This window comes from Convolutriloba macropyga, chromosome 11, assembly GCF_964194025.1.
Source record: "Convolutriloba macropyga chromosome 11, txConMacr16.3, whole genome shotgun sequence".
Taxonomy (NCBI): Eukaryota; Metazoa; Xenacoelomorpha; order Acoela; family Convolutidae; genus Convolutriloba; species Convolutriloba macropyga.
The window spans coordinates 37,269,272-37,281,743 of record NC_134478.1 but is presented as its reverse complement, the minus strand read 5'-3'; the positions used below and the strand labels follow the sequence as shown (position 1 = coordinate 37,281,743).

The following is a 12,472-nucleotide window of genomic DNA, read 5'->3' as shown; positions in this document are numbered from 1 at the left end:
TCAAGAGTCGACTACGTGAGAAACACTTTACTATTAATGAGAAAAAATCTAACTCAAAACCAGTCGATAGCGTTAGCTTTTTGGGATACTCCATTTCAAAGGAGGGAATAGCACCAGATCCCAAACATGTTGAAAAAATAAAAAATGCAAAAGCACCAACTAACAATAAACAACTCGAATCGTTTGTTGGGCTAGCTAATTTTTACGGAAGAATGATTCCTGATTTTGCAACAAAAATGCTACCCTTAAAAAACATGAGAAATAGCGATTTCTCATGGGGCAAAATGCAACAAAAAGCCTTTGAAGACATAAAAAATGAATTATGTTCTAACCCACTAGTACAGCCATATAGTCTACAAAAAGAAGCAACAGTTACTACTGACGCCTCTGAAAAAGCCATTGGCGGGGTTCTTTCGCAAGGAGGACATCCAGTCATATATGTATCGAGAAAATTGACTCCAGCGGAGCAAAACTACTCGAACATAGAGCGGGAAGCACTGGCAATTGTCTTTGTGGTCACAAGATTGAAGCAATTTCTTCTTGGAAGACGATTTACCCTACAGACTGACCACAAACCACTCAAATATCTCTTTGCACCAGACGAGGAGATCCCGAAGACAGCATCAGCGAGAATCACAAGATGGGCAATAGCTCTAATGGGCTTCGACTATGAGTTGAAGTACACACCAGGGGAGCAGATACCCCATGCAGATGCTTTGAGCAGAATGGATTTTGACGAAGACGAATCCGACAACGATCGAGTGTGCTTCGCAATCAATAACATCTAATTCGCTCAGAGTGATTTGGTGACCCAAGCAGAAATCAAAACTGAACTTGGAACAAACAGACTCTTCCAGGACATAATGAAACGAATCAAAAGCGGCAAATGGAAACAATGTTCAGAAGCGGAAAAAGGATTCGAACAACAGAAAGATGCACTTACTTTACATAATGGAATCATCTTCAGAGTTGTTGTTCCTTTCATTCCACCCAAACAACGACACTTGGTTTTGGCAAAAGCGCATGAGACACATCCCGGAAAGAATGCAACTGAGGCATCAGTCAGAATGATAGCTTGGTGGCCTGGGATTACCCAAGACGTTCAACACTTTGTTAGTAAATGTAAGAATTGTCAATTGAACAGGCCTAGCCTGGGAAAAACAGTCTCTACGTGGCCAGAAGCCGACGTTTGGGAACGGCTCCACATGGACTGGGGACCAAGGCAATATATTAGTAATTGTTGACGCAGGTTCTGGTTGGATAGAAGCCTTCCCCGCGGGAAATAGAACATCAGAAACAGTTAAAATATATCTTAGTCAAATCTTTGCAAGTTTCGGAATACCAAAAACTTTAGTTTCTGATAATGGTCCTGAATTTGTAAGTGGTGACCTTAAACAGTGGTGTGAATCACTGGGAATTAAGAAAATAGAATCACCCGTCTATCATCCAAGAGCTAATGGACTAGCTGAAAGAGCAGTTCAGACAGTGAAGCGGGCACTTCAAGCGTGGAGTCCCAACCTTAATGTGTCATTTGGAGCATTCCTGCAAAGGGCACTGATGACACATCGCAACACTTCAAAGACTAGGAGCAAAACTCCAGTTGAACTCTTGTTGGGACGCAGAGTGAGACTACCCGCAATAGCAGATTTCGACTTGTGCGAACCCATTCTATTCAAGGCCAACGAAAACACAAAAACAGTTCCTGCTACCTTCATCATCAGGAAGGGCTTGAACACATCTTTCATACAGCCTGAAAACTCAGCACGGACTATTCTAGTGAGCGACAACAAAATTGCGAGACTAGACGAGGACAATGTGAAAACTGAGCCAGCAGTGGAGGAGACCATATCTCAATCAGAACTACAACCTCAGAACACAGATGTGGGACCTTCACATCAAGATGAAGCTTCTGCAGCCACATCATCTGCAGAGCACCAACAACCCGAAACCTCAGAGCCTTCACGAACATCAACCAGGAACAGAAAACAACCTGACAGATTTGGAGAACCTATACCCACAAACTTGCTTAAAAAAGGAGGGAGGATGTGATGGTTTCAATGAAACATCAGGAAACTTAGAAGTTTTATTAAAGTTTCAAAGAACGAAAGAAGAACTTACCTGACGAACTTTATTGCTGTGTCGATAAGTAATGGCTACAAAACTAAACTCAATTCTAATTTTGTTTTGGCGCTATCATTATCTTATTGACCTATCAATCATATGTCAGAAGTAAATTCTCCCACCAACAGAAACCTGATTCTAACATCCACCGACCTCCAACTAATGAACTCGATTGTACCCAAGCCATATATGATTCTCATGAAATGTTGATGAAAATAGAATATCACCTCCGGGATTCGGAGTTAAGATCTATTCACATGCCAATCATGTAAAATATTTTTAGCTAATCTAAATTTTCTCTGTATATTTTCGCATAGATAACCACTATAAATACAAGCTAATTTTTGTATATTTTGAGATCAAAATTTAATTTAAAATTCAACTTATTGAATTCTTTGAGCCGTGTTATCGACCACGACAAAAATTTTTCCCAAAAATTTTGCTCAGACAATAACTTAAAGGAATTCAACTGAAATGTTTTTATTTGAGTTACTCTTCTCATTTGAGTGAGATTTTGTCAATTACTTAAAACATATGAATTTAATTTTTGAAAGCATTTCAAGTTGGAGTTAATTTAAGTTATTTCAATTTCAATCAGCTGATTGGAACAGTTTATTCTTCATGATCAGACCATACCAGACTGAAATTGTCACCGATGAGAATTTTGGATCAGACTTTCATGCTACCTTTGTTCAGACTTTTTTGGAAGATTAAAGTTTCATGAGATTTTGATAGCATATTATCTCTTTGTATGGTCAAAGTGATCGCAAATGTTTGCTTTGGCTAATCAGAGGGCAACTAAGCATAGCACCTCAACCTGGGTAACTTGTATGGATGCTTTTATCTGGCGAAAATAGCAAATTTCTTACCAATAAATGGTTCGTAGTTATTTCGGTACGGAGCTTCATACGGTTGTTTTGCACTGACCCACCGAAGGTAGTCTGTACTTTTTTGTCCCTCCGGCCATTTTGTCTTCAGAAAAGGCTGAACAAAATTTGATTCCAGCGCTTTGAGAAGCTCTGATTTGTTTTGTGGAATTGACATTTCGGAAGACGGACTCAAAATGTACTCAAATGCTGGTATGACCAGCGCATGTGGAGTTTTGGAATTGTTTAAGAATTGGAGGTGATTTTGGATGGAAGAAAGCAGAATTGGCGGTACAACGAAATCTACGTCTGCAATGAACATGAAATTAGCTCTTTTTGGGGTGTGCTGTATGGCAATATTGCGTAGGTGGTTGATGGGGTATGGCCGGCCGGGAATTTCAAACACTAAACAAACAGACGTAAATTACATCTCTAAAATAGATTACAACCAGGCGGAGTTTTAATGTGCGTCCATATACAAATTTCCAATCCAACACACACAAACAATTTTACACTCAAATTTGGAAAAGTAAAAGCTGTATTTCCCCAACATGGAACGTGTAACCACAAATCCGGAATACAATTGAGCTTATTTCTGAATATCAATTTCTTCTCAGACTAGAGAGCGGCTATACCAGAAAAATTACTACAAATAAGAAGGAAACAATTTTTGCCAGTTTTGAATTCCGTGCTTGTTCGATTGTCTGTGCCAGCTTTATCACATCCTTAACTGAATTGAAATGAGCATTAGAAAACATTTCTTCTTTGTAAAGCCGTTCCTTGCAAATTTTATACAGAACAATAAAGTAAATCTGATTGATCGGAAGTTTAAGAGTCATTAAGTTATTGAGTTATGCAGCCCTCAAACTATAAAATGACCAAGTGTTTTGATGTTGGTTATGACATTTAGGCTTTAAAATAACCATTGCACCAATTTACACAAGAGAAATGAAGGTACGAAAAAAGTGTAACAAGAAAACAAGTTTTGTCTCGAAAAGAATCGTTCAAAAAAATTAAACTTTTTCCAACACCAGATTTCAAAACATTGACAGAAAAAAATTCTGTGTGCGCAAAACATTTTATTCTATATGCGAATTTTGATCCCTAGTACATTAGTTCTGCACAGAGAATGAAAACTCTTGATTTATATGTTCATCTGTGCTCAGAAACATTTTAAAAAAGTATTTTTGGAAACAACTGAAAAAAGTCTTTTTAAAACATTACACCACAAAACAGAGCAATTACGAAGCAGATTTGTCTATGTTGTCGAGGATTTTCACGAGTTTTAATGTTACAGATTTCAGGCGAAGTTAAATTTCGAGAAAATGAAATATTTGTCACATTTGTCCACGATCTGTCTTTTTGAGCTATCATCGCACAAAAATTGTTTACTAACTGCGGATTAAAAAAGCAAACCGCTGGTTTGAAAATACTCATAATATGCTAATTGTGGTATCTTGTTTTCTGAGCTATGTTTGAGATCACTATCAATAAAATTGAGAAATCTAACTGTAGCAAAAAAGACAGCGGTCAGTGTTAACAAATTGTAGAAAAATGTGACGGGACATTGTCACACTTGTCCACGATTTGGTCTAATCGGAAATTGGCCGAGGAAAGCCAAATGTGCGCTTTGCAGCTTAAAGAAAAAATTCATTTGGTCTGACGGCGTGAAATGGCAAAAATAGTGTAAAAATTTCGGGGGTGTTTTTCCCTGATTCAAAATGTCTTATCGGAGATCCAAAGAGTCTGACAAAGGGTCTTAATGGATAAACTTATTGGTATATCTGATGGTCATAGATAAATTAACCAATTTCGTTATAGTAATGCAAGTGCGTATTTGGCACATTTTGTGGGAAAGGACACAAATACTGTTTACAAACTGACATTTGATTTCACATAACAACAAAAATGATAAATATTGAACTTAAATTCAAAAATATGTAAGTGAAGTCCTGTAGTTTTGAAAAGTAAAATCCACTAGATATGTGTCAGAGATTTTAGGCCATATAAAATTTCGATAACTTTACCTTGTCCTCGATACTGATTTTTCTATATGTCTCCCCAAAAATATCTTCCTATGTCACAAAACAACAAAATTACAAACTTTCGGAAATAAGTATAAAAATATGTAAGTGATGTCCTCTATTTCAGATAAGTGAAATCCACTGACTATATCTCGGCGATTTTAGGCAACCTGAAATTTTTTTAACTGTTGCCTTCTTATTCTGGATAAAAACCTTTCTTATATGTCGATTGGCCAGAACAGAGTCAATGAAAATAACTTAAAGCAATAACTCAAAAAAAAACAAAATTAAAGCATTGTATTAAATTGATGTTGATTTTATCGTTGACTCAAGTTCGTAACACCCTCTCTCTGATATCAGTTCCATAATATTATCCTGCCTCTCTAGTGATGAGTCAATTACTATCATGATAGATGATCAGTTTTATAACAAAAACATAGCCGGAAGAATTCCGGAAACGACCCCAAGGAGAAAATTGCCATACTTATTACTAAACAACTAGAACAACTATTGAGAACCCTGATCCTCCAAAAATGCCATTAAAAAGTTAAGGAAGAATAGAAACGGAAAGCAAACAAATTGAACAAAAAAAGCTAGAAAAACTTAATGAGTTTTATTAATAGTACAAGGACACGAAAAGCTCGCAACATAGGGGGCAAGTCACAATAGGCTAAAAAACTTGTCTCAGATATAATAAAAAAGAGAAACTGCAAAAAAAAATGTTTTAAAAGTTCACAATTTTTCTGTCATTTTTCCTACGAAATAAATGTTTTATACCAACAAAACTTTAATCAATTAGTATCTGAAATTTCCTTAAGTAACAATCTTCTATTCAAATCCCACTTAAAGCAGTAAAACAAAAAAACAGGCAAGAAAATAATTAAATTTTGTTTAAAAATCAGCAAAACTGATCAAAAACATCCAAATTAGCATTAAACTCAAATTAAAAACTTGAAAACTTCAATTTTTATCAAAACAAGCCTAAAACTAATGCAATATTATAATCAAACCTCATAATCATCAAAAGTTGCAAGATACTGCTTTTAAAAGCCGCACGTGAACAAAAAAATTTCGCTCGCTTAGAGAAAATTTTTTCACACGTCAATTTCTCGCTCTCTCAAAAACAGCGGTATGAACAAAAACCACTCTCTTTTCGCTCCGCTCTTCACCTTTTTTAAGCACCAAAATCACTCCAAATTTTTTCACGCGTTTGATTTCCCACTTCAGAATTCACTCCAATAAAATTGATTAAAAAAAGGAATTCTCCAATACTCCTCTTTGAGTCGTAAAAAAACCATTTTCTCTTAAAAAACAGAGAGAAATAAAATAAAGGAATGCAGTGATTTAAAGTATGTGGAACTCTGAAACTTCAGATTTCCCGAATAGCCAATGTGCAAGAACAGGAAAACTATGCTTGATTACATTTTTGAAATATTACAGTAGCACACCAAATGACTGTTTTTTGCCGTACTCTTCTATTGGTCGGATGATAAGTGATTTGACAATTAAGCCATCGTTAGAAGACGTTTCAAAATGTAATTGTGTACATATTTTAAATGATTGCCACTATGATGTTTGCGTGTGACTAAAACTGTAAACATGGTTAAAATTTTAGGCACACGCAACTGAAACGCGTTCACGAAAAATTTATTTCCAGCAGCACTTTTATAAACTAATTAGATGTTTTTACAAGGTCTTAGTCATATGAAGCTTAATCTGATTTAAAAAATGAGATAAAATTTTTCTGATGAAGAAAATTCCCGAGTCACGGGAGTAAAAAGTTATAAATGCCTTACCGATATGTAGGGCTATATTGTCCCTTCGGGATAGAACTGACGATGTTTCCCACCACTGATAGAGGTCAATTAGTTTGGCCTCTGATATGTAAAGAGCCACACTCATCATCCCCTTCCAATTTTCGACCAATCGCTCAAAAGCTCCCCATCGGTCGAAACTGAAATGTGTAACTAAAACAATTTCGTCATCTGATGTTTGCTTATCGGTGCTCGGATCCAAAATGGCGCCATTTGTCTTCGTGGGCCAATCAGAAAAGGGCATAAATAGAGCATGTGTTCTGAAATCTCCGTTATGGGTCCAAAAAGCACATCGTTTTGGGATTTGTGAAATTGTATCGAGTCTTGTCGGAACGTCCCTATGTCCGAATTCTTGATGTTGGCGTGAGATATCCGATCGGTTTTGAATATAATCATAATGAATCAATTCTTTGTCAAAAGTTTGTCTATTTCTAAATTGATATCCGTCAATAGTTGTATAAAACGAAAGCATATTGCGATGCAATCCAGTAGATAGAATAGAGTCCTCGTTTACTGAGAAAAAGTGTTTGTTGGCATGGTTGAAATGGAGAATCTTTGGCTGGTTAAAACACTGATGGCAAAATTGGAAATGTTCCTGATTTTCGGATGGCATCTGACAGTTGAAGTTGCAGGGAATTTTGTAGATCAAACTTGGGTTCTTCTTGAAGACTAAAAATAATCGAAAGTAATTTGAATCATGATACGAAACAGGTAAAATTTGAAGTAAGATATCAAATTAAATTGTGAGCTTTCATTATTAATGTTGGCATTTGGCATTTAATCGTTCGGTTACACTCTGAAATCTATGGTTAATACTCTTTGGTCATACATTTCTTTTTTCAAACTTTACCTCTAAACAAAACTGACTAATAAGATAGTTTTCCTGCAATAACAATAATTTGTTCCCGCATAATCCTAAAGCGCAGCATTGGGCTGAATGACACTTTTTGCCGCTTACTTTTTATTGTTTTACTCAAAAAACAGTGTTTTAATCACGATGTTTCTCCAGGATTAGTTTGAGGTCCTCTTACGTTTCATTTTTACGAAAAAGAAAATTCTCAAAATGTCAAAGTTACAGAAAAATTAGACCAGAATGCAAATGACAGATGCTGCAGCTGAAGTGCAGCCGAAAAAAATCGACCAATACAGGAATTAAGTGTTCTCACTGAAACTGAAAACTATTTGCAGCAAAATAAATTGCCGCTAATTTAAACTAAAACTGAACAAATTTATTTTGCTCAAAACTATTATGAAATAGATCTTCTTTTTCTTCAAGGATCTTATTAGACCGTACACAAGCGGTATTTAGGTATTCGAACTATTTTTAACCTTTATTTGATCTTGAATTGAAGAAAACTCTAAAAATTATGGCTACCGATATTCGTTTGATTTATTTGATCAGACATCAAATTCCTTCAAACACAAGACTAATGTCTTTCAAATCATATCTTCTTTGGAAGTGTCTTTAAATTGAGTGTTTTGTCAATGTTTATCAGAAAGAAATTAAGATGTGTAAATTGACTAAAAATTTTGGAAAAAAAATTATTAGAGTATACACTCTAGTAAGTAAGTTGTGATAATAAGATGGAGCTTGAAATGATAGCTCAAAATAAGAGAGCATCGAGATACTCTCGCAATGTGGACCAGTTGGCTCAGTGGAGAGCACATGATTGCAATCAATTAAGAGATTGTGGGGTCGCAACCCACAAAGGTCCCAAACTTTACTCTCACTATAATGGGTTGACATAGAATCAACATAACGAGCAAAGAGTTGCTCTAATAGGTTATTGGCCCAGAATAACGCTCTAACTAGAAATTGAAAGTGAGGAGATATGATGCACAACTTAAGGGGGTGGGCTAGAGTATACACTCTAGTAAGTAAGTTGTGATAATAAGGTGGAGCTTGAAATGATAGCTCAATATAAGAGAGCATCGAAAGACTCTCGCAATGTGGATCAGTTGGCTCAGTGGAGAGCACATGATTGCAATCAATTAAGAGATTGTGGGGTCGCAACCCACAAAGGTCCCATAATTTAGTCTCAATATAATGAGTTGACATAGAATCAACATAACGAGCAAAGAATTGCTCGAATAAAATTTGTCCGTTAAAAGAAATTCGAATGTGATAGATATTTGCTATAACAGACAAAATTAGTGCAAAATGATTTGAATTATTCGAAAAAGTTTGTGTAAATGGAATACATTACCGGAATGTTCTCGGTCAGCAAAAAGCGAAAAGGATTATAATATAAACTGACTGATTTCTTATTTTCAACACGCGTGCATCCTATTGCAACCAATAGTTATTTTTTGTTAAGAAAACAAAATTTTATTCATTGAATAATTCAAGTATCTGATTTTTAAAATTGATAAATGCCTGCACTATTTATATAATGTTGTTTTTTGGAGTGTTTTTAAACATTGAGTAATAATCTAGTTTGGTGTTGTTTTGTAAAAAAATAAGTCTTTGTTCCACTGATGTAGGTTATATCTTCGATCGATTTATCTTCAAAGTTCCGATCTCATTTGCTCGTAAATAATTTTGCCAAAGATTACCCATTTTAATCAAAAAACAGTTTTCCCAGTTTTACATCATCATCATTGTAGCACGCTAGAAGTTGCTCACAAATTTGGGCCCAGAAATTAAACAAAGAACAATGATGGTATATCATCAACTAACACCCCCTGGCCAAAAGAACCTAACCTTAACTTGTCAGAGGTTTTGGGGTTAGACTTCAGACTAATTCTGCAACCTCTGATATTAATGCTACTAGAGGATGCTTTGTTAATATTTTACGTGACTTTGATGAAGCCACAGAAAAAATCCTACATCAATCGGGAACCGTATACAAGTTCGAGACAAAGTTCAGAATTTTGAAGTGATTTTGCCAGTGTCACGTGAACTTGCTTAAAATTCAATTTTGGAGGTTTGAGATCCAGCATTCTATATAGGAAAATCTGGCGTTGTAGAAACTGGCCTTGAAGAGAATTGGTATTTTAAAACGTATACGCGTGTGTTTCAAAAGATGTTTGTACCTGCATTATATATGTCCTGATCTGCGGTATGAAGAGAAGGTTTCAACTCCAGTTCTTCGCTGACAGTCGAGGTCCACACAGATCTCCACATTGACTCATTCAACCTATCCAGGAGCATAACTACAACACCTGCGTTGAATCCCATCCCGATGGCCGGCCAATTTTCTGTTCTGAGATACCACTGGCTCTCATTGTCAGTCATGCCTGGAATAGAATAGACATTTTGTATGCAGTACAAAGCTTGACCTTACTTTAACCTTTAAAATAGGCATTTCTTTTCCCGGGTTGAACTTTCTCTGATTTCATAAAAAATCATACACGAACTAGAATGTCTTCTAAAAATTACGTGACCTTCGTTACTCTATCTTCATCACAACTTTTAAAATGTTACATAAATTGCAATTTAATCTGAGTATTTATTTGGCGAGTTTATTTGCTACTAGTCCGGTGTTTTCAAGAGGAAAATTTAATTGCTCTATGTGCTGAATTATGAAAATAGGTATAATAATTATGATATAAATATGAAAATAGGTATAATAATTATGATATAATTATGAAAATAGGTATAATAATTATGAAAAAGGTAGATTTTTTCTACAAGTGAAAACATTGAAGAAAGCCTGGTGCAAGATTTTTAAGGAACATAGCGGCAGTTATGGATGCAGTTTTTCTTCATAGTAAAAATGGTGAGCATGGTGATTCATAGGACACCACTGGGTACCTGATAGTATGAAGTCAAAAACGTACCAAAATCTGACCTCAAAGTCAATTATTATTTCACCAATATCACATTGATAAAATATCAACCTATCAATGAAATACATTGATCTAATTGTAAACTCTGTCGGAGAATAACAGAAGTTCGGAAGATTCAATGCAAATAATATAAACATATAAGCTCCAAAACGTACAATCGCACAACGTATATAGTCAGTCTATAAGCAAACAACGTCTGTAGCAACATCGATCAATGTAACAAGTGAAAACTTAGACGGCAAGGTTTTTTCGATGCTCTTTTACTGGTTTTTTGTCTGATGTCATTCACGTCAAAATCAGTTCCTATTCAATCGGCAAGTGTCTAGAAAACCTAAAAATATTAAGCCGAAAACCAGCTTAATCGATACATATAGTGGTTATATTTACTTAAAATTAGGTTAAATGAACTTTTTCGGAACTTTCTACGTATATTGGAACGTATTTTATTAATTCAGAACGTATGCATTTGAATACTCGATTCTGATTGGCTAATAATCTCGCTTACTTATTTACTTCGTAACATCCTCCGGCCCGGAAGATGTTGGGAAAACTAGTACAAGTTTTACAAGCGGGCGGACGAGTGAACCGGTCGGCGTGCGTAAAACAGCGGAGCGCGCGACGCTATCGGAGCCGTAGCGGAGTTCCACAATCCGAGCGGTTGGGTAGTAACCCCTAGGGTTGGTTTCTTCAACTATCCAAACCAAGTCACCGGTCTTAAGGTGTTGCTCGGCAGGCGTCTGCCACTTAGAGCGTCGGTTCAGCGTCGGTACGTACTCTCTGATCCAACGGGACCAGATCGCATTAGCGTACGACTGCGCACGGGCGTAGCGTTTATATGGTCAAGCTCATTATTGCCGACAAGAGACGGAATACCGGTAGAGTATTCTCCTAGAAGAAAGTGGTTGGGCGTTAAAGCGTTCAAACCGCACGGATCAGCGCTTACTGGTGTTAAAGGACGCGAATTGAGAGCATTCTCCACGAGACAAAAGGTAGTATGCAGTACCTCATCCGTGAGGCGACGCGTGCCAAGAATAGTATACAACACGCGCTTGAAGCTGCGTACCAACCTCTCCCAGATACCACCTTGATGTGGTGCGCTGGGTGGATTGAATCTCCATTTTATACCTTTGTGAGCGAGCTCAGCTGCAATGTTGACAACGTTCCACTTTTCAATACTTTCTCGGAGTTCTTTCTCCGCTCCAATAAAGTTAGGGCCGTTGTCCGACCAAATCATGGCAGGTGTACCCCTACGTGACACAAACCGCTCAACTCCCATAACACAAGAACTGGTGTCCATGGATGTAACTATCTCGAAATGGACAGCGCGAGTAGTGAGACAGGTGAAGAGGAAGCCCCACCTTTTCTCAGTAGTACGGCGGACAGTAACATAGAATGGCCCAAAGTAGTCAACGCCAGTGTTCGTGAAGGGAGGAGACTGGTAAGCAAGTCTCTCCTTAGGTAAGTCAGACATGATTGGTTTCATGGTTACAGCTTGGAATTCTCGGCATCTCAGGCAGTGTGCTTTGATGGAACGCAAAGATGATCTTAGTTTCAGTACTGTATAGTGTTCCTGCACAATTGATCTTAGGTATTCAACGCCTTGGTGATAATGCTTTGCGTGCGTGTGTTCAAGAAACAGTTTTACAAACGGATGACGTGCGTCTAAGATGACTGAGTACTTCACGCTAAAACCAACTTCAATTAACCGCTTGATGCGGCCCGAGGAACGGATTAGCCCATTTGGACCAATAAACGGTGAATGTGGAGCAATTCGGCTACTCCGTTTAACGAATTTATTGTCAAGAAGATCTTTTCTTTCGGCTTCAAAAGACTCTCCTTGCACCAAGTACTGTAG

At 36.8% G+C, this 12,472-nt stretch overlaps 1 protein-coding gene across 11 annotated transcripts in view; it reads right to left on the bottom strand.

The window, feature by feature from the left end:
• Positions 1-12,472, bottom strand: part of LOC142349880 (xylosyl- and glucuronyltransferase LARGE2-like) — a 102,326-nt gene that overhangs the window by 13,886 nt on the left and 75,968 nt on the right. For all 11 annotated transcript variants that reach the window (XM_075401711.1, XM_075401712.1, XM_075401719.1 and 8 more), the window contains exons 5-7: positions 9,862-10,065; positions 6,808-7,494; positions 2,991-3,392 (exon numbers count right to left, since the gene is read on the bottom strand). In XM_075401711.1, the coding sequence (XP_075257826.1) occupies positions 2,991-3,392; positions 6,808-7,494; positions 9,862-10,065 (1,293 nt within the window). The remainder of the gene's footprint in view (positions 1-2,990; positions 3,393-6,807; positions 7,495-9,861; positions 10,066-12,472) is intronic.